This window comes from Emydura macquarii, unplaced genomic scaffold, assembly GCF_026122565.2.
Source record: "Emydura macquarii macquarii isolate MOO-44397 ecotype Brisbane River unplaced genomic scaffold, CSIRO-AGI_Emac_v2 contig_1253, whole genome shotgun sequence".
Classification (NCBI taxonomy): Eukaryota; Metazoa; Chordata; order Testudines; family Chelidae; genus Emydura; species Emydura macquarii.
In genome coordinates this window covers 83,341,769-83,369,169 of record NW_027131390.1, presented here as the reverse complement: position 1 = coordinate 83,369,169, position 27,401 = coordinate 83,341,769, and the positions used below count along the sequence as shown (strand labels likewise).

Here is a 27,401-nt window from a genome sequence, read left to right as displayed (position 1 = left end):
TTCCCCTGGATCACTAGTCAGACGTGTTCCAGGGAGAGGGGGCTGGAGCACCGCCGGCTCACTAAGGTAAGAGGCCCAGGAGGCAAGCGCAATAAAGAAGACAAGCAAACTTTTAAAGATGAACAAGATCCGGAAGTTTTTCCGAGGTAGTGGGAGAGCTCTAGCGTTTATATTCGTTGCTTCTGTCATTTGGTTGATCTTTGACATGGCAGCTCTCAAGCTTTCATTCAGTGAGATCAACACCAAGGTTTTGAAAGATGAGATGATCAGGAGGGAGAGGGAAAGATTCAAAGTTTGGCGAAACCTAGAGAAGATTCCTGAAAGCACCAGAAGGGAACCAAAACCTCCCCTGAAAGGCTTTGAAAGGGGGAAATTTAGGAATGAGAAATATAGAAATGTAGCAGAGAAAGTGGTAGAGGCTAAAAATGAAATAGACAAACAACAGAATGAAAAGAGAATACTAGAACCAACAGAAAAGAGAATCACTGTCTCTAAAACAGCCTTTAAGAAAATGATTGTGCCACTTGGGACATTTTCAGTGAAACTGCTGAGCCCTCATCTCGCTGTTCCCATGGAAAAGAAAGAGAGAAAAAAGCACGTAAAGACTGGAAATGTCTCAGACCTGCTCAGAACAAAGCAAACTGTTCCCCAAAGGCTTAAACAGACCCCATTAGTTGCAGCAACAGGGAGATCAATTGTCAAATTAACACACAGTGTGGCTACTGTAAGAAACAAAGTTGCACAGAAAGGGAACAAGACATCAAAGGGAATTGAGGGCAATTTAAAAATTGGGATTACAGATAAAGTCCCTTTGGCAGGATTAAAAGAGGAATTGCAAACGAAGGCAAACCACAAGGAACCTCAGAACAAACCTCCAGTATTAGATTTGCCAACTCCTGGGCGAATCATCCCTGTAAAGCAAAATAGGATCACGGTGAAAGCAGTAGATGGCATCGAACACAACATAAGCAGGAGTGTGGATGTACCTGTCAGCAAGCTGGCTGCTGCAAACATAGCCAAGAAAAAGGGATTGTCCACAAATACAACAGGACTGGGAAAGCTACCAACGGAAGATGAAACAAAAGCTGCTAATAAAAAGAAACTAACTTTCTCTGAAAATCAGTTTGTCATTATTAGCAAAGAGGGGATAAAAATCAACATCCCAGCAGCCCAGAATCTTGTAGCTGATTCTAAAGGAAATTTTACAATGAGATTGGAAAAGCGCAAAGAACAGCAATTTATTAGCAACAAAAGTGAGGATGTCCCTAAGGTGAACTCTGTAATCAAGACAGCAGGGCTTAATAATCTAACTAAGCAAGCAATTTTGACTGAAGGTCCTGAACTAACGAAAGTTCACAATGTCAGGTTAGCTGATAAGGACCAATTAAGGAAAATAAATCGAAGCAGCGATACAGTCCGTTTTACAAGGGACACTGGGATGCACAAAGTCTTAACACTTGATGTAACACTTTCCCCAAGAGATCCCAAAGCTCCTGGGCAGTTTGGGCGCCCTGCTGCAGTCCCTGATGATAAACAAGAAGAGGCAAAAAGTAGATGGAAAGAAGGAAACTTCAACGTCTATCTGAGTGATTTAATACCTCTAGATCGAGCCATTGACGACACAAGGCCTGCCGGGTAAGATCTGTTTCCCCTTGCATAAATGATCTCAGACAGTTTTGAATTATGTATTGATCAAAAGGATTTGATCAGGATATGCTTTCTGGAATGCTTGTAACTTGTATATAAACAGCCCAATAGCTGCGAATAGTCAAGTGCTCTTTCAAAACTGCAGTGCACTACTAATGCCATGAAAAATATCAATGAAATCTCTGTATTTTCAGCTAATGGGCTAATCACACTGTAGATAACATTTTCAGAAACACCTAAGAGAGTTAGGAGCCTCTATCCTATTTTTAAGAGAGCTTTAGGCACATAAAAACAAGTCCAATTGATTTTCAGTGAGACTTAGTCACTTTTAAAAATAGGACTTAGGCTCCTAGAGTCACTTGGGCACATTGAAAATTTTACTCAGTTTATCTGGTGTAATATCCAACATTTAAGTGCACCATAAGCAAAATTAAATATTTTTGGATATTTAGTTCCCAAGTAAATTCTGTCACATAATTGGTCTAAGCACAGGGCTGGTAACTAGCAGCTCCTGAGTTCTCATCTTTGCTCTGATATTGCCTCCCTGTTTGATCTTTTCCTCTTCCTCAGTTTCCCAACATATAAAATGGGGGTAATAGTGTAGACTCACCTATCGCAAGCCCCTTGTAAGGATTAGTTAGCTGATGTTTCTACCATGCTTTGAAGATGAAAACTAATATGTAAGTGCTAACTAATGGAATTATTAAATAGCATTGCACATACTATACTTGAGATATTGTTTGAGATACTCGCTGGGTAATGCACCTTCACCTAGGATTAATCTAACTGACCACTAAGTGGCACTCTTGGTCTAGTGAAGGACACCTTGGAGCTCCCTTTCTTGCTTATATCCCAGGGCGGTTCAGAAAGATGGAGGTTTGTGCATTTCAGATTTATATGCCTGCATAGTGCAAAAATGCAGATTTTTGTTTTTAATATTGTTGGCAGCGAAACCAAACATTTTCTTGAAATCTGCATATGCTTTTGGAAATTTCATTTTTGTGGTCCAGATGCAAAAATGCATGGTCCAAATACAGAGGTGATATGTAAGGTACTGTAAGTTACTTTGTTGGTTAGTAGCTGTGACAGAGTCTAACTGAGTGAAGGGAGTCTGAGTTAATGAGTTGCAATGTACACATAGAGGACCTGGAAGAAAGTGTAAGTTAAAGTTGGGGACCTAATTTAATCAGCTGTACATTTTCTTACATCTCCCTATTAGCTGCTTTTCTCACTGCAACTTTATCTCCTAGTCACTTGGGTGTTGTACATTACATTGCATACTCCTGGGAGAATTCTGGGCCACTGCACAAGCGCAGAATTAATATCCCCTGCAGATTCTTACACCTTCCTCCCTCCCTCCCAACAGAATAATTGAGCCTGAAGGGGAGGTGGAGGGAAACTGCAATTACACCTCATGCCCACCAGGGGCAGAATAAAGGACTGCTGGCTCTCAGGCCAGAGAAGCCAGCTGTGGAGAGGTCCTGGGCAGAGGCTGCTTTGCTCACAGTGTGCTGCCCACGGGGCCAGGTTAGGAGGCACAGGATATGGGGGGAAGGGGCAGGAGGGAAGAGAAGAGATGGATGGAATGGGGCACACAGGCTTCTGGGGTGACAATAGTGAGCCTGGGGCTGAATGGGAGGAGGGGTGCAGGGCCACATGAAGACAGGGAAGGAGGGTGCTGGGACACATGGGGATGTGCAGATATGTCTGGCTGAGTAGGGGTGCCAGGACACATGGGGACAAGGCCAGAAGTTCCTGACTGAATGCGAGAGGCTAGGGGACAGCCAGGTCCTGCATGAAAGAGGGTCCCCAACTCTCTAACAATCCCTCTAACTGTTCCATACTTCTCCCACCAATACCCAACAACCCCCATCTTCCCAGCAATTACTTCCCTCTCCCTCAGCTCCTCCGTTACCCCTGACTCTAAGCCTTTGCACTGCTTCTGAGGGATGTGGGAAATACGCTTCTGTATTATAGTTAAATGGATTATTACTCAAAGTTCTGTATTAATCCTGAATCTTTTTTGTTGTCTGCATTGTTACAGACATACTTGCTGACAGGTATTTGGAAATAAATTACCAAAATAACAGAACTGGTGTGATTATATTGTGTTATTTTGACAAATAAAATACACAGAATTTTGCAGAATTTTAAAATAGTGCGCAGAATTTTTAATTTTTTGATGCAGCATTTCCCCAGGAGTAAAATTGCATTAAATTTAGACTCCCTCAACTTTAGCCTGCTGGAACTTCCTGTGCTCACTGATTTCAATGACAGTTGCATGCGTTTGTATCAGAATCCACTCTACCTCTCCGCAGTGTAATTTACAGCACTTTACACATCACTTCTGAAATTGGCTCCATGATCTAAGGTGAACTGTTACAATGCTTACCGAGACACTGGAAAAAACTATGATTGTTTTTCACTATGTATTGTAGCACAGCAAGGCAGAGAAACTATAGGTGATATGAGGCAAACATATACAGCAAAGAGGCATCACTCGCGTTTCAGAGAGAGAAATTTTTTTTGTCTTGAAATCATTTTAAAGTGTCACCTGAAGAAAACAAAAAACCTAGAGAGACTGAAATCAGGATATTCCCCTTCCAGTATTCTCAGTGAATGTAACAGATATATTATAGAAATGTAAGTTACTTAGGTGATGAGTCAGAGCTCCTGGTGAGGCTAGAAAACTGGCATTTACCTTGTTATCACGAAAACACCATAGTCAAACATGGGCGTGTTGCAGGCAACATAGCATCTAGGCAAATTGCCCATCTGATGTTACGATTTAGTATAGTATCTGAAAAGATAACAAATGCCATACTTGGCTACACGGAGAGTTGACTGGAACGTTTTCACTGTGCTGGCCGCTTTTTCCATTTTTAGAGGGCAAAAATTTCCTCTTTGTTTAATTTACAGAGTATTCAGTTCCAAAGTTAAAATTTCCCATCAACAGGCCCTATTCTCTGCTCTGCAAGGGTTTCTAGCCAGTGGTGTTTGATGTTGGGATAGTAATTTGGATGGAAAAAGAAGGTGAAGCCAATCGCAGAAGTGTGTACCAAGTGTGATAGGCCAGTTGCTAATTATAATCCATAATCACTTAATTGGATGCCTTTTTTTTTGATCCATGTCAACAAGAGCCAATCCTAGTTCTTTGTTCGCTGTTCTTGGCAAGAAAGCCACACTGCATGCCCAGTTTTCAAACAGCTCACAGTGCAATGAGTGCCATTTTTTCCTCTGATATTTCCTAATCTTTCCTATTTACATCCCTGCTCCCCTTTTTAATCTGCCTCAGTACTAAGCAAGTGCACTGAACTCCAGTAATCGGGCAAGCTCTATGGACTTATTCCATCAGTGTCTTATGCCTTTCCAGCCCTTAACACAATAAAAATAAAAACTCACTGAAGACCAAATCCACCCAGCTGCAGGAGTACACTGGAGACCCCAAACATAGTGGGACGAACACAGGGATAGAAAGATCCAAAGAATCCATGCAAAGAGGGATCTGGAATACACACAGTGGGATGGCCAGTGGATTTGTAAACAGATTTTTGTCCAGTACTTCATGGGGAGTTGGATAGCGGACAACGGATGCGACTGCACACAGGGATCATGGGAAAGACTGCATAACTGGTCTCCATCTTCTCTGAACTTGGTGGGTATGATTCCATTCCCCCTATCCTAATTACCATTGTAGTTCTTTGGTGCACAGCAGTTTACTTGGGCTTTGATCATTAACCTGGATTTGATCCTGAGCATGCCCAATACATAACCTCCCTTGCGGGGGGAGGGCATCATTTCCTACATGCCACCACTCTGCATCTCGCCAACCAGACATACATGCTAGCAAAATCATGCACTTCAGCCACAATTCTAGCCACAGTATATGACATTTTAGGGCACCAGTGGTCCTTAATCAGCCAGAGGTGTCACTAGACACTCGTGTCAGTGCTGATTGTGAGCTCTGACTCCATTGTACTCTCAAACTCATGAATCAAGATAACTGGGATAACATTTTCAGAAGGGCTCAAGTGACTCGGGCTGCTAGGTCTTACTGACTTTCCATGCGTTTTAGGCTTCTAACTCACTTAGACACTTCAGAAAAATGTTACCTCTGAGCCAGGAAGCAGATGCAGGGCATCCTCACGGAAATGCAGAGAATTCTCTCTCGTGTGTCAAATCTTGGGGCCATGTTGATGAAAAATGTCATTTAAGGTGGGATGTTCAAAAGGGTTCACTGTTGGCTTCTCTCTGTTGCTTGTGAGTCTCTCTGTGACCTTGAGAGTCCTGTTCTAAGTCAATGGAGAGCTGACTTCAAGGAAAGCAGGGTCAGGCCATCACTGAGCACTTTTGGAAGCCCAACCTTTAAGCAATGTCTTTTGGCTCCTTTCATTTCGTTGTCATATACACACATGCACTAGCTGAGGAAAATTTTGAAATTTAGTTTCTTTAAATGTGAGTCAACACAAAGAAGAATGGACCCTCTGGTCCCTGTGCAAGGAATTTATTCCTTTTCCTACAGGCAAGAAAGGAGACACAGGTGCTGTTCCTCAATTTAAGATTGCGCCTAAGGGTTGTTTTAAGTGCTTAGAGGCTGTTGCGTCATTGATGGCTTCACCTTTTCTAGAGGAATCTCCCACCTTTTTTCTAGGTGCTTTGTGCTGCTTAAGAGCTAGAAGGCGGCCCAGAGATCTGGACTAGTGATAATTAAATTAAGTAGTTAAACATGGATTTAATATTCTTTTAAATGGTAGTCTCCTAGTACCACCACCTTCAAGCCATTGCGTCTTGCTTGTGTCTTCATTGTAGGGCTACCTTTTCACCCCTTAAATCCCTCTCTTTATATAGTGAAAGCTGTCACTCAACATCTACCCTCTGCCTCCTCAGAAGTCACTATCAAAATCATCCATGGATCAGATGTCAAAAATTTTTAAGAGCAGGGAAGGATTGCAATTCACCTTTCTTCTCCCCATGATAAATGCCTCTCCCATGGTACATTCAGTATCTGTTTGCCAGTGACCTTGAGAGTCCTGAACGCACTTCCGAACCAAACCATCCTGCACTGTGGCAAGCTGTGTCATTGCCACAGGCCAATGTGTTGATAGTTTACAACTAAAACATATCAAATATCAACATTTTCTTCCAGCTGATCTAGTGATGAGTGGTGTCCTCAGCTGATTCTACCGTAAGCCAGTTATGAAATCATTCTCATGCTGTAAAAGGGGGAGGAAAGACATACTTAGAGAAAAGCTAGAGAGGCTGATTCTGGAGTCATTTTTTGCATAGCCAATGCAAGAGAAGAAATCAAAATGGTTTGCGCTTGCAATTAGCAAGATGCTGATAGGCCCTGAGAATACTTCATTTTTATGGTTGATACTTCACTTTCTTTCTGAGGTATGCAGATATGTGAGCTGTATCTGAGGCAATAAAAGTATAATTTGATGGCTTATATTTCCAAATATAAGATAAGATATTTGACTTTTCAGAATTTTTCTGGCATACATGGCTCTCATGATTTCTTGTTGTTAAAGGGAAACTATAAAAGCAAACGGTGCTCTTTGTTTTGTGTTCACCAAGAAGAGAATTATTCCTGTACTATTCTCAATTAGTGGGTGAACTGGTTGCTCATCCTGCATGTAAGAGGACTACCCTGGAAGGAAACAGAAATCAAACCCATGTCAGACTACACTTTAGCAACAACAGAGAGCAAGCCAGCCCCAATGATGCTAAGGTATTCTACGAGAAAATAGAATTCTGGGAAGAAGAGGAGTTCATCAATAAGATGCTCTGTACTCCTCAAGATCCACTTGAAGATACTAGAGCTTAGGGAGTGAATGTCCCCTGAAGGCACATATCAAAACAGTAGTTGAATTGCAAATAGAAGATGAGAAAACCTGCACATTGACCTTTTGTTCAAGCACTGAAGACCCCAGACTTGACCCAGCCATCACATTTTGACTGTTATGGGATAAAATGACAAATTCATAGAAATCAAACATTTTATCACTCCTTCAGATCTGCTGATTTTCATCTTTTCCTGCTCGCTGGGCGAGTAGGCTATATTCAAACCCTGTGGATGGCAGACCGTTGATGAGCACTCAGCATTCACAGGCTGAGATGGGGGGGGGAAGTTCGTGTGAAATGGAAAGGCCTACACATTTTGACAAAGGACAGAAAATGCTTGATGGTTTTAGATTCTGAGATTGTTTGGGCAATGCAAACTCAAAGATAGTTGTGTGTGTTGCGTAGAGAGAGATTTAATTGCATTAACATGAGGTATGTTGTAATGTCATTCCACCCCCCTGGCTCCCTGAAGATTACACTTTGACCCACTCAAAACAGTGAAGTTGGGTAAATTATCTTCTGCATCTTCATGTTTTGTGTACCATTACTATGAACAGCCCTTTTTGAAAGTGTACCTGTACCATTGGATATTTTCTGTACAGCTGATTTACATTCAGTTTGGGTTTGCAAGGAATTCAAACGCTTTGTGAATCCTCAGCATACTTGCAGTGTTTCTCCGTTTCCAGTTCAGTACAGCATCCTGCAAGTGCCAAGCAACTGATGCTCTGGAGAAATAGCAAGGCCACTGTGCCCACCCTACTTAGTCTGACAAGGCAGCACTTTCCTAAACAAAAAAGGGGTGGTAGTAGTTCAGGTTGTAGACTGCAATTCTTTATGAGCAATAAGGGACTGTGTTCTGGGGAGAGACACAGCAAGAGAGAAATGAAGACATGCCAGCAATAAGGCATCTTAAGCTGTAAGATAGAGGCATACCAGAAGCGGGGCAGCATGAGCTATATAATGCCATAAGCAATAGAGGGAGCATTAAGAACAAACACTGTAAGAATGAGTATATTATTCTTGTTCTCAGGCCCTGATCCTGCAAAACACATACGCACATATGAAACTTTGCTCACCTGAGAAGTCAATGGCAATCAATGGGAACACTCCTGGGAACAAAGCTGTGTATCTGCTTTGGAGGATCAGGGCTTTGGAAGATGTTTGTTCATGAAGATGAGGTAATTTAACAGTGGCTACTGGGCAATAGATGCAGCCTGTGTGAGGTGTTGCTACAAGGGTGAGACTCCGTGGGTGGATAAGAAAGGGAGCAAGAAAGAAAGAGTGTGTGTGTGAGAGAGAGAGAGAGAATATCCTTGGCCTCTGTGCTGAGACTGTCCCTACTACAAATAGCGATAGGTATGTATTATAAAAATCAGCATCTAATGCACCTGAACTTTCCCCTTTGTATCTGTGGAGTTTCCTTATGGGTGTTATATCTTTATTATTCAGAATACTTCTCTCCTCTTCCTCCTTCCTTCTTCCCCCACATCAAATCCCCAAGCTAGACACACAACTAGCAGCCTTTCAAAATTTTACTGAAACTTACAGAAGTTTAAATCCTCCGACCTCATGTACATTAAAACCATCATCTACTGCATGCTGTTTATTTGTATCGTTGACATTTTAGGTGTTCAGACCAATTGGTTCACAATGACCTTCCAACCACCACGATTATCATGTGTTTTGTGGATGAAGTGTGGTCCACTCTTCTACGCTCCGTTCACAGCGTCCTCAATCGCTCTCCTCCTCACCTGATTAAAGAGATTATTCTGGTGGATGACTTCAGCACAAAAGGTAGGAGAAACTTCCTTTAAATTCAGGAAATGAATGTGGCCCCTGGCTGAAAAGCAATTTACTTCTCTATACTGAAATTCGGTATAGAGGAAGAAATATAATTTTCTTCATTAATTTCAACTTGTCATCGCGTTTTAATCATGAAGCCATGCCAGATTGTGCTGTGATCACAGTTTGAATGGATCCCCCCAGCAGGCGCAACTCTCACAAGCCAGCCAGGATGAGCCCATCGTAGGGCTTGGATAGGAGACTTCCAAGAACACTTCCACTGGACGATTCAGGAGATGGCATGCTTCCTTCTGAATCAATATGAAAGCAATGCTCCAGCGTAGTGGTGTGGCTACTGTGTTGCTTGAGGCTCCATCTTTCACATGAGATGTAAAATAGGTGCCCTGGCCCAAGGTAATAGGCATTTTCATGACAGTTGGCGTGATAGTCACAGTGTTGTGGCCAAATCCAAATTACATTTGGCCTACTTCAGTTGCCCTGAAATCTCAGCTAGATACAGACTGTTCTTCATCTCTTAAACTACTGTGTAGTATGAGGGCATCTAAATGGCCACGTGTATGCACAATCAAGTTACGTGCACAATCATAGTAATTGCATATGCCACTGAGCCTCTGCTTTTTAATGCCTTGGTTCTCAATAGAGAGTTCCAGAATAGAGTTCAGCCCTGAATAATTTAAGAATGGGATTCTTAGCTCTTCAGGGCAAGCAGTGTGCCAAATCAAGATCAGGGCCCAATTGTGCTCGGTGCTGTACAAACACCTACGAAGACAGGATCCCTGTCCCAAAGAGTTTACAATCTAAAAAGAGAATTGACAGGAGGATAAGAGAAAAAGGATTTAATTCAGTATATAAATTGTTATAAACATTTGCATTTTTTAGGCAAATAAATTTTTAAAACCATTTTCCAGCAAACTTTCCTTCACTTTTGCACTTTCCTTTGTCTGTGCTAACCAGCCAGTGGCATAATGAAAATACTGGGCTTCTTGCATTAGAAGTGTCACGGGTGGTGATAAAGTAATGAGAGAACTGTGTTTTATGTAGTATTGTAGTTCCAGGAATAGCAGAAAAAGCAAACTTCTAATGCTTCCCCCAAAGTTTAAAAAAGTCTCAAGCCAAGATTTTTGAGTTGGCTTTTGAAATGTAAACAATCATTTCCTTGGGAAAAGCAAAAAAAGATTTGGCTCCTGAATTTTATATGTCCTAAGGCATTTTTCTGAAGCAAACTCTTATAAACAGAAATTGCCACAGTGAGTCAGTTCAGTGGTCAACCCAGTGCAATAACTTTTCTCTGACAATTGCCAGCTCTAGAAACAATGCTGTTAAAGGGCCTAATCCAATGCTCATTGAAATCAAAGGGAATGTCTCCAAGTGAAAAAAACTAGTGTTTCATAGATGGTTTAAAACTTAGTGAGAGGGGAACTGTTTTCATGCTTTGTTATGGCTTGAAAAAGACAAGCCCATTATTTGTAAGAATTTGCTCATTTCTCTCATGTTTAGAATACCTCAGGGATAGCTTGGACAAATACATGTCACAGTTTCCAAAGGTTCAGATCCTTCACCTCAAAGAAAGACATGGTTTAATACGAGCCAGATTGGCAGGGGCAGAGATTGCTAAAGGTAAGAGGAAAGTTATTTGCCATTTTGGGCTTCTCTGAATAGGAGGTTTATATATACAAATCTTACCCTTTATTACTGTGCTGCATATTTTAGCAATGTTCAAGATAGCTGAATATCATTTGGGAAGTTCTCATTGTTTGGCAAAGAATTTTGCAAGTATTTGACCGCTCACTATATTGTTCTATAAGTACTACTCAGCCCATCACACATTTGGAAAATAAAAGCTAAATTTGCAGAATAAACTTGACATTTTTTTCTACCCATGCTAACTAGCAATGATTTGAAATTAGTGGGTAACAGAAAGTAAAGAATTTGATAAGGATTTGTGATGTAAAACACAACAATTTTACTGAGCAGCTGAGATGCTGGCTACTTTGAGCTGTAGTGAGTTCCTGTGAGGCTATGTATTTTAGTTCTGCAAAAAGGATGTTAGAATTTCTAGCTCTATCTTTCTCTAGCTTCACTTCTTGATGCTCGCTTACCCATATAATTTTGTCATTAAAATGTCTACATTGTCTTACTGTGTTGGATTTTCGACTAACAGACAGTTTTGTCTGGTTTGTCTTAAGCTTGCTTTCATTTTTTTGTTGGCTGGGAACTTATTTGGGTGGTAAGCAGAAAGAGGTTTATGTTTTCCTGAGTCCGTTCAAAGAGAAAGTGGGAAATTTTGGCCTATGAGTCCTACCTTTTCTTCCACTTTGCCCAGGAAGCATTTTTTCCCCTTATTTTATGCATTGAGTTAAGGAAGATCGTCCCTGTCCAAAATTACATTCCAGTTTCGCATTCTCCACTGGGAGGTGCACTTTTGAGTCCAAGATTCTGCCCCAGTGCCCTTATCCACTCTGGAAGAAGCATGGAGGGGACATGTTGCAGTTGGAACCTACAGGAGAAATACTACCTCACTTAGCAAGAATTCCTCCTAGAGGCTTCTGGGAAGCCCACAATAAAGCAAAAGGGGGAGTTTGTGCCACATTCTGCATCTGAGCAGCTCTGTGGGCCAGTTAAGAGATGGAGCATGACTCCCCCCACCTCTTTGTCCCTTACAACTCCTCTCAGATGATTAGCATCTACAGAGATTTTAGGAGGGAGTAGGAACCATGTCCTTCCTTGGGACTCTGGCTACCCTTCCCGGGTACAAGTGGGCGAGTGGAATGGAGTACCTTTCATTCCCCTCCCCCTATGCACCTGCACCAGGGCTGGTCAGAATATGGCACTTTGCGAGCAGGCACACACTTTGCAAACCGGTTATCTGGAAATCATAATTGAGGTCAAACTGTTTTCAGAATGAGGGCCCCAGATGTAGGCTCTTCCTACGTGGGTTTACAGGAGGAGTATTTTTGTTAGGGGCAGTAGTTGCTTGACATGGAATTTATTGGACATATTTCATTCTCAGAAATGAAATAATCCCCTCTTGGTCCCCTCTAGGTGATGTATTGACGTTCTTAGATTCTCATGTGGAATGTAATGTAGGATGGTTGGAACCACTTCTGGAAAGAGTCCGTTTAAACAGAAAGAAAGTAGCGTGTCCAGTTATTGAAGTAATCAGTGACAAGGACATGAGGTAATTTCATTCTATGCCATATTGTACTTCTAGGAAATACAGATCATAATACAAGCAACTTTCACAAAAAAACATTTACAAATTACAAGTATAAAAAATATTAATTATGGGAAGTTAAGTTACTTAATCTGATACTTACTTTTCACAAATGATTTCACTCAAGGAATAAAGAAAAAAATTACATTAACAAATATTAAAATACTCATAGCTGCCATAGTTACCACAAATAATACCAAACAGCCAATGCAATTTGTATGTCATGAATGTTTAATGCTCAAAGAAGATGCATGAAGAAATCTGAGATTTTTGCTTTAAATTCATTTTCACTTATTCCTTTTGATTACGAGTCGGCTTCATAGCTTGATATTAAAGCTTTCTTCCCCTCCCCCCGTTTTTAGTTACATGACAGTGGACAATTTTCAGCGTGGGATTTTTACCTGGCCAATGAATTTTGGCTGGAGACAGATTCCTCCAGAGGTCATTAAGAAAAATAAAATCAAGGAAACAGATATAATAAGGTAAGAGTATAAAATTATGTATTGTGTGCAAAAATGCTCCATCAGCGTTTCAACAGCTAGACTTTTGGGGCCAAAAGTTCCCCTTTTATGGAAATGGGCACAGAAGGACCAACATCCAGAAAAACCTGTGCAGTTAACTTGTGTAGGAACTCACACCATCTGCTGTGTGGAAACCTGAGTCACATAGAGCACAGCAAGCATTGCTCAAAAGCCCAAGAGCTGTAAATATTCTACTGGACACTGCATGGCCTCAAGGGCTTCAGCACACAAGCCAAGGGACTCCAGCACTGGCATGGCCAGGGATAAAGGTCATGTACTAGAACGTTCCCATAACAGCAGTAAATGGTCCCTTTATGTCAGGAGCCCCACAAGCTTTGGTACTTAGGTGCAAAATCTGTACAATACTTTTGATCTTATCAACCAAAAGCCATGTTGGGTTTGCTATCAGCACTTGAAGTTAGGGAGTTGGATTCCTTGGCCAGCAAAGTCCACTTTGCACCACTCACTTTTTCCTTTGGTGTAAGAGGAGGAAGGTGATGAATCAGGGGTGCAGCAGAGTGGACTAAGACGTGATGAGGGACATGGCTGAATGGAGCTTCCCTGTACCCAATGCCCCACTAGCATAAGGACACAGAGAGACCTCACATCAGCAAACAGGCTAGATCGGCCAGCTGCTGAGACTTGTACCAGGGCTGGACAATGCAGGATCAGGGAACCATAACTGGTTCCTGCATCTCAGCTCCCCTTCACTGTGTTCAAAACTAGCTTGGCGATGTGGCGAATCCATCTCAGGCTGCTTTAGGAAGTACCATGGGGAATACAAGGTCCTTGTCTCGGATTCCATCCGTCTTCCTAGTGACTATGTTTCCTATATAACAGGGGTGTCAAACTCATTTGCTATGGTGGTCTAGATTTGAATTAAATGTACTTCAAGTGGGCCATACATACCATAAATCAAAATACTAGGCACTTTTGGAGTTCTGGGTCTCGTGCACACAGCACTCCACGCACAGCTGCCAGAGTACACAGATCTCGTGGCAGCGCGCACCACTGCGAGATTTCATGGCATCATACCCTCTGGCGGCAGCGCGCGACGCCACCAGCGTACAATGCCGCGAGATGTCGCGGCTGCACGTGCTGCCACCAGGGGCCGGACCAAAAAGGTTGGCAGGCCGTATCTGGCCCACAGACCGGACATTTGACACCCCTGCTATACAATGTTATTTGCACATGATTAGAATTATTTGTATGGTGGCCTTTCAGGTTTATCTCCATTCTTTTTGTATTCCTTGGCTATTTATACCATTACTGCATTTTGTACCACTGATTAAAGCATTTGATATCTAAACAGAAAAAAAAAAACCTAGAAATTTAAGCCCAAGATGATGTTTCAGTTCCTCTGGCACCACTCAGGGAACCTGGATAGGCAGACAGACAGACCAACCTTTATATGATATCAGAAAAAGACCTTAGTGATTCATTAAAACTTTCAGTTTCTGTTCAACCACTTTGCCAAAGCTCACTGTACTTTCTTCTAACCGAGACTTTGCCTCTTATGTTTGCTTTCTATCATATGCTTTTTAAACATCAGTATCCATTTTGACAGTGTGCTTGCCTGTCTGCAGCAAGGAAACACATACAGTGCTTTCATTGCCACTTGGTTAACTTCAGATATTAAACAGCCTGGTTTTGCTTATTTTCATATCCAATGATTCTCTCCATTTCTTCAAATGATCTGTGTACTCTCTCTGTACATTAACTAAATAGTGTGTTTAGTTTCCATTTCTGTAAGCACAAATTAACCTAGGATGTTCTTACACTTAGCACCTATCACAAGACAGCTGGGAGTCCATTATTTCCTGGCTATTCCAGTGTAGGAGTGCTGTGGAAGGTGCATTGTTATTGTCCCACAGAATATAAATATAAGGTCTGTGATTCATTCTTAGGTGTCCCGTAATGGCAGGTGGATTATTTTCTATTGATAAGAAGTATTTTTTTGAACTTGGAGCGTATGATCCTGGCCTGGATGTTTGGGGAGGTGAAAATATGGAGATTTCATTCAAGGTATGCTGCTTTCCTCAGTAGTAATGTTACTAAATCTTTCCGTCAATTTGAATTCACATAGTCTTTAAATGCTATTATCTCTCACTCTCATTTAGGTCCCAGTTCATATTCTTCAGTGCTTTGCTGAATCAGGGCCGCTACTAGCAGTTAAAGATGAACTTTGAATCCTCCTGCTTTAAACAGGAACTCTTGCATTTGCGTGGGTGGCAATTAAAGTAGGTAGTGTTACAAAAAGTAACAGCTTTCAGATCCAGGGCTCTCCAGCCTGTCCAAACCCTGATATGGAAATTACTCCCTTTTTGGCATAGAATACAGACTCCAAGCTATGTTGGTTATTTATTTAGGTTTTTTGTTAATACAAGCCATGGGTAGAATTATTGTTCAACTCAGCAACGCTCAAAGAATTACACAGAATTGTTTATCAGTATTTTCAAGTTAGTCTGTGTGAATAACACATTTGACTTGATTTTTAACAAGATCTCTCCTTGACCTCCATTGTTGTGGCCACAGTTTTGTTCCCAAAAACAATCGCATTTGTAGTTCACTGGTGAGTATTACAGAGCTCCCTTACAGGCTGACTCACAGAGGAGAGGCCTTATAAAGGCTTGGTTCTTCATCTCCAGCTGTAGCAACTCATGATTTGAGCTCTGGAGATCCCTGGTTCAATTCCCGGTCTGTCAGCCCAGGAGGCATTTGTCATATACCACCAATTAGTCGCTCATGCACATACTATCATTAAGGCACCTAAAGTAACTGAATTGCAAAGATGTTTGGGTATTAATATTTAGACAGAGACCAAGGAACCTTCATTTTCAACCCAGAACAGGGACCAGATAAACCAACGACAGTCTCTGCTAGTGCCCCATGGGAGGCAAGTCTCGCCAAATGGGGAAGGAAGAGGCAGGCCTTGGCTGAGTGTCTCGTCCACACTAGCCTAGGAGTTGGTGAGATAGGCAGGTGCTGCTCCTCCCTAATGGATGATGGAGTGAGTGTGGCCCATGCCCTGGGGAGCTCTGAAGGGATTGTATTTGATTGAGAAGGTTCCCACAAGGATAATACTGCCCCACAGTGCACCCAACACAGGACATTTCCCATTGGTTTCCCTTCATTCATACCTACACATAATTGCAAGTACAAAATTACACACACAAAATTGTGCCTACAAAAACTGATGCCTCTTTTCAAAATCAGTTCTACTGTGTACCACAAGGAAACATTCACCAACATTTATATCTAATTGAACTCTGTTTGCCAGGTCTGGATGTGTGGAGGAGAAATTGAGATCATCCCATGCTCCAAAGTTGGACATATTTTCAGGAATGACAACCCATACTCCTTCCCTAAAGACCGGATAAAAACAGTGGAGCGGAACTTGGCACGTGTTGCAGAGGTCTGGTTAGATGAGTACAAAGAATTGTTCTATGGACATGGTTATCACTTAATCCAGAAAAACATAGATGTTGGAGACTTGACTCAACAAATAGAACTGAGGAAAAAGCTTCAGTGCAAAAGCTTCAAGTGGTATCTGGAGAACATCTACCCAGACATGGAAGCTCCTCTTGTTAAAGCCAGTGGGCTGGTATGTGAACTTTACAAGGACAAGTACACTACACATGAATGTTTACATTTCTGTGTTAACCAGCCATTCTTCATTTTAACTTGCTTTCTATGGTTGGGCACTGGCACAAGATCAGTGTCTCCTAGAGGTGTGGGAAGACCTCATACTGTCTCCCTCAGCCATGGGTGAATTTCACCGTGGCTGTATATCATAGTTTAGGATGAAATGGCTTCATTATGTTGTAGTGATTCTCTTTGCTCCGTGACAGGTGACAAATCTGCGGCCATAGCCCCTTGGTTGGTATTCCTGTACTGCCCTTCACATTTTCTATTGGGTAACATTTCTGATATTGAAGATGCTATCTTTTTTTGCATTTCCTTTCCCCACCCACCCTCCAAAGAGAAAATTTTAAATTAACAAGCCTATTCAGTGATAACTAACAAGATAAATTACCACGTCAGTCAAGAGAATAGTGAAACACATCAAAGCAACTTCTCATTTCCAGAGTTTATGTTTCAGAAATCTTGTGGCTACAGTGTGGTAATACTCTGATATTTTATCTATAATCCCCAAGATATTTAGGGCTTCAATAATTTATTCGTGAACTAGATATAGTACATGTACAATAATTATTTTGTACTGATAGCCTGACACCACTAGAGTGCACTAGAAATCTATTTTTTCTCTTCTACAATAACAGCCTCATTTCTATTTTCAAACAAAAAATAGAAGTAACCTCCCAAACAGCCATATCATATATTAAAGTGCAGATAAAACCCCATCTTCAGTATTTATACAAATGCAACAAAGACACAGTGGACAGAATACTCTTTCAGAGATATTCTGAGTTCAGTCCTGCTTTTAATTTTAATGGCAGTTGTGGTTGTGTAAGGAATATAGTAGGATCAGGTTGTGTGCATTCTGTGAAGTTACTTCCCTTTAACTTCCCCTGGGTTTATATTCACACAATTCTGTAAACTTCAACGTCAGGTGAGTCTCATTTTCACAATGTGATAATTATTCCAGTATTCAGCATCTCTTTACTTATACATTTATGGGGGAGGGTGTATTCTTGAACAAAATAAATTCTGATCTTGGTCCATATTTGGACTTCAAAGTTCAGGGCTGTTGGAAACATTTCTAAAAATATAAGAGCAAACCAAGTTCCTCCTGAGGCATCATGGAAATGCTGCCTCCATTTATAATTTCAACATAAATTATAATTAAAACCTCTGAAAAAAAAGTTACTTTTATGACCTGGGATCACTGTAAGGCACATTTTTACCATATGCCATTTTGTCAGCTTCTAAAAGTCTTCCTAGTTTTAAGAGCAAAGGTAGCACTCCTGAAAGTAATGGGTCAGAATTCTCAGCTGTGCTTGTGCTGTGCCTGCTGAAAGCAGAGCATAAGTAGTGGTATGCCCCTTGGCACTGAGGCTGGCTGTGAGTCAATTAAGCCCCCCAGCACAACTTAGATCTATCTCATAGGCGATTCTGGCAGCCAGCAACCAAGCCATGCTGTGCCGCACCTCAGACCTGCCTCCAAGAACAAGGGTACTGCCAGCAGTGGTATAAAGCTGCTCTGCTGGCTGTCAACTCCCAGATATTTCTCCACCAAAGGGAAATCCCCAAGGAGCCAGTGAAGCTGAGTTAAGGTTGCTTTACTTCAGCTGCGATTTGGACCAATATTTTCAGTGGCGCTGATCAAATCATAAAGATATCAGAATAGTTTTGGTGACTAAAAGGGCCAAATTTGTATTGCTGTGATTTGTGAAGTCATGTGATTTCTGAATGACCACTGGGCATTTGGGAAAATGTTCACAAATCCCAAAAGCTTCATATATTTTAAGACAAATAACTATTCATCTGAAAACTGCAAAAGTTGGTTATTTGTTATTCTCCTGTTTAAAAACTTCCAGTCATCCAGTCACTTGGCAGAAAATATCTTGATGCTTAGATGACCAGCTGCACAGCACAAACAACAAGTACTGATTACTGAAGTAAACCATTCAGAAGCTACCAGTAGGCTAAATAATATTCAACAAAAACTACTTGGAAAATATTTTGTGAACAGCAGGTTTACTCTCAGAAATCAGGATTGGTTCATAAAGAGGTTCAGTAATCTAAAAAGGGAGGAAAGCAACTACATTTTTTAAGAATAGCTTAACCAGCTGTAATTTTCAAATATTGCCGTGATTATCTTAAAATACAATGAATATGCCTCAAATAGGCCAAATCCTCATCTGTTATAAATCAGTATAGTTCCATTGACTTCTGGTTATGTAAATTGAGGGCATTTGGTATCTGACAGAATTCAGCCCACCCAGTATGAACAGAGTTTGGCTAGAAACTTCAGTTCTCAAAAGTGCCCTTCGAATGCATTCATCTGGTCATTCAAACGACAGTAAGAGAAAGCTTAGTGCAAGCCATAACTTCTTCAGATGGTCATGCTAACAAGGCATCATGACGACGACTCCCTCGTGTAACAACAGTTGTAGAGAAAAATGGAACAAAAGAGAAGTAGCATGAAGAGATACAAGACACCTGAGAGACCTGAGGCCACCTACCATAACTAAAACGAAGGACCATCTGAAAATATTTAGACACTTTTTTAAAAGTTTCTCATTTGCATCTGCACTTTCTAACTGGTTATTTCCTGATGGACTCTATTCTGTCACAAACATTCTTTTTTCCACCAGTATGATGCAAAAGCATAACCAGGTTAAAAAGGTTAATCAAATCTTTTGGCTGTTATAACTGAAGTTCCTTCTTTCGAATGCCTCAGTATGTACACAGCTGCTACTGAATCCTGTGTCACCATACATACCAATACTACCCTTTCAATGACTGGATCAAGGGCAGCCAATCCTATCTGTAAGGGATGAAGAGTTCTCTTAGTGATATGCCACAGAGCACATCATAAAATTAAATAAATATAAAAATGCACATGCGGTTTTCCCCTTGGGGAAGGAGAAAGAAAGGATACATGAAAGATACTAGTCATGTAATTTAATCCCCTGCAGGCAGATGCTCAGATATAGCAGTGAAGGGTGCAGTAAAATAGCCTGAATAGAATAGAAATGGGTCCCACCACTTGTGTCCTAAATCAGGGGTTTAACAACCAATCAGGGGTCTGATGACAGCAGGTAGGCTTTGCTAGCTTCTTTTTTTTTTTTTTTTTGGACCTTCTAGTTAATGAAGTGTAGCTGCATGACTAGTTCAGAGCAGCTTTTAACTCTGAATTAGGCCTTGTCTACACTATCACTTATGCCGGCAAAACGTGTCGTCACACTGGGATATGAAAAAACACCCCTGAGCGACGTAAGTTTTATCAGCATAAGCACTTGTGCAGCCGTGTTATCTTGGTGGGTGAGAGCTCTCCTGCTGATGACAAAGCCACCTAAATGAGTGGTGGTAACTACAGAGGGAGACGCTCTCCTGCTGACATAGTGCTGTCCACACAAGCACTTCTGCCGGCAAAATTTATGGCTCTCAAGGGGTGGTTTTTTTTCCCCCATTCTTGTGTGACAAAAGTTTAGCTGGTATAAGTGCTAGTGTATAGACAAGGCCTTAGCCTTGGGTGGGTCAGGATAACTGGAGATAACTGCTCTGTGATTTGATTGGCCAGTCAATCAAATTGTCTGCATAAGGTCAACTGAAGAGAATAGTTCTCCTAACCTTTTGCTCATTTGGGTTGATTACACTGTGCTGCAGGAATGTGAGGGGATTTATAAATCGCTTTTTCAATTACTGTTTACAGCATATTAAGCAACAGAGAAGTTGTGTCTAACAAAAAAAAAATACCAAACCACCACAACAACTTACTCTTGCTGCCTCCAATGTTCCAGGAAAAGGCTAATTTAAAAGCTTCTCTTTGCAGGCAAAAGATTTAGAGCAGATACAATGGGCACCCACTGACACCAGCAGAGAATATGGTTCATTATCTTTAGTTTGCCTAGATTACACCATGTTTCTCTTGTAGACAACATCCAGTAAAATGCATAGTGCTAACCAATTACCTCAGGAATCTTTTAGGGCTTGTCTACACAGGGAGCTATTCCAGAGTAGCTATTCCTGATTAAATCCATGTGTGGATGCTCTTATTCTGCAGTAAGAATGCCCACAGTTGGAGTTAATCAGGATAGTTTATCTTCTTTCACTTCACACCCTACCTTACTTTAGATTTTTCCATATAGAGACAAGCCTTTATGCTAATCACAAAGTATAAATATATCGGATTACTTTGGGCAAGACATGTCCCTCTCTGTGCCTCAGTTTCCCTAACTGTAAAATGGGAATAATGATACTTTGCAAAGCATTTTGAGCTCTGCTAATGAAAAGCACTATGTATAAGCTAGGTATTATAATTGTTCTGTTTGCATTGTTCTGCCTCGTCAGTTTTTGTGCCTCACTTTGACATTATTCCTTTTTCTGAATTTCCATTTTTAATTTTGTTCCCAGATTGTTAACATAGCCATGGCTAGATGTATTACTGTGGAAAACTCCACTCTAGTCTTCGAGACTTGTAATGTTAGCAACAAGGTAAGACATACTTGGGTTTGCTAGTTTGTATATTGGATATCAAATACTGCCAGTTTTATTGCTTATGCTAAAGAATCTCCCCACCAGTCACCCCATTGATTAAGTCCATTTCAGAGGTTCATGTATCTTTACTACCAGGACATATTGCCAAAAGATGCCATCTTGTAAAACAAGAAACAAGTATTGGGCTGTGTTTGTAGAAGTCATAGCTAAGCAATGGAGCCTGCACTATTTCATGAAAACTCCGAGACCCCCAAAACACAAATGGAAGTCTGCAATTAGCTGAAATGCAATGCAAATGCAAAATCCCATACACACCCATAGTGGAGAGAAAGGCTTAAATATAATAGGACCACAAGTGTACTCTACCACAACAACAAAGCAAACACAGAAGGGAGGGTGCGCTTAGCAGTTGCTCTAGGAACAGGGCTACTTTCCTCTGCCATCTTTCGTAGGAAGTGCCTCCAGATGGGCAATACCCCACTGATTACTAGCCAATATAGACAAGAGGCCACCTGCTAGCACTGATCAAGAGTAACCCTCCTAATGGGGGAGTAGGGTTGGCCTTTTGGCACTGTTATGTTACCTGAAGCCCCACCATTGCAATCTGGTGCCAGCTGTAGTAGACAGAGCCCCTTTTCAGCATTGGTTCTAGGCAGTCTCCAGCTCTTCAATTGTACAGTCCAGTTTATAAGAGAGAGATCCTCTCCCTCCCTCACAACTCCTCTATACTTAGTTCTCAGATCTGTGGGCAACCAGGAAATGCTTTGTTGACCATAGTTTAGGAACCCCTGTCCTAGTACATTGTTAATACAAATATTAGAAAGCTTTAAAATGATTGGGCTATGTGCTGACCTCAGCTATAGCAGTTTGAGAGAGAGATTGTATTCTAATAAAAGTCAGGAGTCTGGCTCTGAGATCACTCAAAGCATAATCAGGCCCTAGATCTGAACTTTTTCTATGGATTTGCTCCAGATTCACATTAATGTAACAGAGCAGAGTCTGGTCTGTCTGGAACAATTACACAAAGCCTAGATTTATGTGGTTGGATTTTTAGATGAGTAAAGTTGAGAAATAAAGGAAAATGGATCACAAAACCTAAACTGAAATCAGTCTGCTACTATTTCTTCTCCACAGAATCAAAAGTTCAACTACACTTGGCTGAGACTAATAAAGCATGGGGACTTCTGCGTAACACCAGTAGATGCAAAGGGAACATTGGGCCTGTATCCTTGCGATAACAGAAACAATAGCCTGAAATGGTTGCATAAATCACTGGTGGCCTTTCAACCAGAACTTGTAAGTAAAGCATTTGTAATGATTCTCCCTCTCCCCCACTGTAGTTACAACTGAAATAAAATGAAACAAAGGAAAAAATACTTAGTGCCAGTGTTGTATGATAAAATGTGTTTGGCAGTGAGAGAGACTATAGCAAATTCATAAAGATATAAGAAGAGAGTCAGACAGACGTAGTTTGTCTTTGTGAATTTCTGAATATATATGAGAAAAAGAGAGAGCTTGATAAAAATTGCCTTTTTCCTAAGGCACGCATTACTCCAAAGCATTTTAGCCATTCTGATCATTACTCTGTAACACAGTCTTCAATCCTCAGGATTATTTTCCTCCAGTTTACATTGAAAACTAACTGGCCACCAGTGTGATTCCACTCCTGTGGCCCCATTTACCTTTCAGGGTGGTGTATATCAATGCGCTGCCTGCCTTAGCATTGCATCAATCAAAACGTAATATAATAAAACTATCCTGGCATTTAAAAAAAAAAAAAAAAAAAAAAAAAAAAAAAAGAAAGAAATCCCAATCAAATGACATTTTCTTCTCTTTATTCATACTCCTGCATCCAACAAAGTCAAAGATTCAGGCGTATAGACAACTCTAAGCATTAAAAGAATGCCATGAATAATTAGAAATGATTTTTTCCCTCTGAAATGACTTGCTTTTACAGGAGTCTTCAGTTTAGGAAAGAAAAATGTAGCTGTTGGATTACCTGATCAATACTTGTGTAAGACATTCCAGTATTGACTCTCCTTCCATTCATTCCTTTTAGCTAAACAAAAACCTCCTCAAAAAAACCCCTCCCTCCCCGCAAAAAAAAAAAAAAAAAAAAACACACTCCTTACAAAAGCCAAGATATTTTGTGAAAATATAAGAAAATTGTCAGCCATTGAAGAGACCAGATTGCACAGTAGGTACCATGACAATTTTTGATAGTCACGAACTGTGCCAGGCTGAATTTCAAGTCTTAAGCTAGATACATTTGATGGTTCCTACTAGGATAAAGAAAGTCATATTTCATTTTACAAAGCCACAATGCCCAGTTCAACACAACTGGACATAGATAATTGTACCTGCACAGGACTGAAATAATGACAAGCCTGAACTATACAATTTAGTTCACTGAAGTAGGGGGATCAGATTTGTTTTTAGGAAAGCCCTGAACACTGAAAGCATATAGTACCAAACCCGTGGGGAGAAAAAGAGTTAAAAGTTACCATAGTCAGTCCCTCTCCTTTGATAACAGTCATAAAAACTTGCAAGACAAAAAGACTTGAATACCTTTTTTGCCCCCCACTAATGGAATATCTTCTCTGGGCCCACTTGTTGGGCTATATTTTATTTTATTTTATACAATTACATGTTACTATTAATGTCTCCCCATTTCAGTTTGGGGGGGGGGGGGGATCTTATTTTATTTACTTTGATTTGAATATTAATGAGAGTGACCGTTATTCATTATTTGTATTACTGTGGCACATAGGGGTCCCAACCATGATCAGGGCCATTTACACTAGGCACTGTACATACACATAGTAAGAGCTAGTCCATGCCCTGAAGAGTTTCTCTGAATAGAAGAGACAGGGTGGAAGAGGGGAAGTATTATTATTACTACCTCTATTTTATAGGCAGAGCATTGAGGCACAATGAAATTAAGTGACTTGCTCAGTATTACAGTTTATTATATTTATCATCTTTAAAGTCTTGGAGGAAAAACAAAAGTTTATATATTGAATATAGTAATTAGATTTGTAACACTGGACTAAAATGGATACATTTTTGTGTTAACATAAAATAGACCCAGAATTTGAGAATGAGACAGGATGGGTGATTCTTATTTTGCTGAAGAGTATGGAAAATTGCTTTATCTTTAAGGTTGCGATTGAGTTTCCATTTTAAGACCAATTTTGGCCACCATCTAAAATCCCCCAAAAGTCAATCTCAGAATTAGTAGGTTAGTTCTGAGACAAGGTAGAAATTTTCCACAAAAATTGAAGTTAATTGAACAAGGAACTCCTGAATTAGGACACTAACAACAATAGACATTTTGAACTTTGACTAATTCTTCAACCACCTTTCAGCAAAAGCCAGACACAACACACACACACACACACACACACACCCCCCTAGAAAGGTGGAGAGAAATAAGACTTAGTTTATGATGCTAAAACTGTCTAGATTAAAATCTAATTTCAAAAGTTACTTTTTAAATCAGAAACATCACTGAGCTCAGTACAGCAAGTGAAATTACTCTAGAAACATTTAAATAAAAAAGTAAGTCACTAGCACATTTCCTTGCAAAAGCAGTACTCCAGTGAGCAGTTTACATTCTGAGATGTAGCCAATGAGCACCCTAAAGTCTCACTTCCTGCAGGTCTGAGGAAATCCATACAAAAGGGTGGCTTAATCTTCTCCTCTCAAGCCCAGTGTTCAGATCCAGGGCTGTGGTTTGGGTCCCTGCATAATTATATATAAACATTGCTTTTTTTGGTTAATTTCTGTGTATGCACAATGGAGGGCTGTCACAGGGTTCACTCACCACTGGTGATGCCTCCTCCTGACTGTCCTGAGGATTAGCTCCAGCCAGCATTGCACCCCCTCCGGTGATGTCTCTCCTGTTCTCCTCTCATTCTGTGGAACCCTCTCACTCTAGGAACCATACCTTCTTCTTCAGGACTTCACCCTCCAGCTAGGTCACTCCATGGTTCCCCCTTCTGGGGGGAATGTAACCAAGTCTTTCTAGGACTCCTATGCAGTCTGCTTTCCTCTGTCTGGCCTGTGCCACTTCCACAGTGGCTGGTAGGGAAACCTGGGCCCACTCACTACTCCAATTTCCAGTCCAGGGACCCTAAACCTGCAATTATGGCCTGCTTTTCTGCAGCCCTTGATGCTCCATCCCTGGACTCCTTCCTACCATTCTTGGTTCCCTTCCTTTATCTGTACCAGCCCCAAACCCTCCTCCCTCTTCTCAAGGAAGGGCTACAGTCTTTCCCATCAGTCTTTGTCCCTTGTCAGTTTCCTGGCTTTATAGGCCCTGCCTGTTCCTGCCCAGCTGAGCTGTTTCAATCATTTCCCTGCTCCCTGGCTCCCCCTCCAGGTGCAGCCTGTGGAGTTAATAGGTCTGCCTGGCCATCTTAATCCCTTCCAATCTTTAAGGATAGACACCCCATCACAAGAGCTAGTTATCTCTTACCACAGAATGAGCCAGCAGAACAAGATATCCCTTTTGTTCAAGTCCTACAAAAACAATGGCTATTTTTAGTTTGGTTGTGAATTGTTTAGGGATGATAGAGTGGAACATTAGAAGTCAGAGACATTTAGAGTCCATGGGGCATTCTCCAAAAGAGCAGGACAATTCTAAAGGAGATTAAATGTGGAGTCTAACAGGACTGAAGCATTTTGTGGGGTTCTGGCAAATGCAAACTCAGACTGGGGCAAATGCAAACTCAGACCTTTTTCCCCCCAGTCATTCTTCAGAAGGATACAGTTTGGAGAGGGCACCTAATCTATGACTTTCTAATATGTTTGTAAAAGAGCATTATTGTAATTCAGTTAAGTTTACCTTCACTGTCTGTCTATATGGTACTGGATGTTGTTCTTCTGAAGGATCATTTGGAAGCTGATTACAAAGGAGATTAGTTTGAGTTACTATATAACAAGAGTTAACAACCAGTCACTCCAGCAATTGACTATTGCAAAACAGAAAACAGGGGGGGAAAGTCAATTGATGGGTTAATGCAAGCTATAGGAATAGTGAAGTCTTTATCCCTCATCTAGAGTCATAATTCTCATATTAACAATGGCACGCTCAATCAATTTATCATACACATACAAAGCCCCATTACATGTTCAAATAAAATAGTCTGTTAGTGAAGTATTAGTGAAATCACCAAGATATATGACTCAAATTATGCTATCAGATGTTATACAGAGTAAAGCAATAATGTAGAAATGTTCTTACCATTGAGGACACTTGTAGTATTGCCATATTGGCAATATGTATAAGTAGGTAAAAAAAGGCACAGACGTGCAAACGGATTAGAATAAGGCCCCTAATCATTCAAATTCCTCACGATTTCATAATCCAATTTAGCATCCCAGCACTCGGATTTAATTAACAAATTACCCAACACACTTTTCATCCTAGTAAGTGTGCTTTTACTTCATCAGTTGGGAAATACCACATTATGAAAACCAAAGTCTCCTGCCATACGTTATCCTATATTGCAAATGCCATCTGGAATTATTTCCTTTGCATGATAATCATCATTCAGCCAGCAAGAGAACTAATCTGTTAATTTCCAAAAAGAATTAAAAACCCATGAAGCACAGAAGGTATAATATGGTTCTAGTTCAACAACAGGTGTAAACTTTGGATCCCACCCAAAATTTCCTTTAAGCCTATGAATGAATCATTACATAATGCAGAAATGCAAAAATGGGCGCATCCTCATGGATCAAAAATCTCTACTGGGAAAAACTGAGTATAATTTCTGAAGCTTTTTTTTTTCCAGTTGCAAGTAATTATAATTGCTGTATGAGTCCCGTTACCTATTGTCATGTCCTGGTTCTCTTTAGATGGATCATATGGTTTTAGAACACCTTCAGCAGCCAACGTGTTTGGAAGTGGATCAGTCTCACAAGACCCTGAGGGTTAATTCCTGTGACGCCTCAAATCCTTATCAGAAATGGCAGTTTGGAAATTATTATGCTGAGTGAAGAGAACACAATCAAAAGAGAAACAGAGAATTCTAATCGTGTGAATTCAAGAATAACATCTGTGAGAGTTGTGACAGCAATTACAAAATTGGAGGTTCATTTCCTAATGGTAATTGAAATCCATCATTTTAAATCAGCATACTGAGAGATCAAAATATCAAGCAACAGCACATCTGGTTTGATAGGGTTTAGAACACACAGGCACGTTTTCCACTCACTGTGGGGCTTTTGGGGGAAGG

General features: G+C 40.8%; 1 protein-coding gene across 1 annotated transcript; it reads left to right on the top strand.

Moving 5' to 3' along the window:
* Positions 1-27,401, top strand: GALNT5 (polypeptide N-acetylgalactosaminyltransferase 5). The gene is made up of 10 exons (XM_067549888.1): positions 1-1,635; positions 9,119-9,285; positions 10,792-10,911; positions 12,337-12,472; positions 12,871-12,990; positions 14,937-15,054; positions 16,310-16,633; positions 21,073-21,153; positions 22,291-22,452; positions 27,022-27,401. Exons 1-10 carry the CDS (start codon positions 119-121, stop codon positions 27,160-27,162), a joined length of 2,886 nt encoding a protein of 961 aa, XP_067405989.1. The 5' UTR covers positions 1-118; the 3' UTR covers positions 27,163-27,401.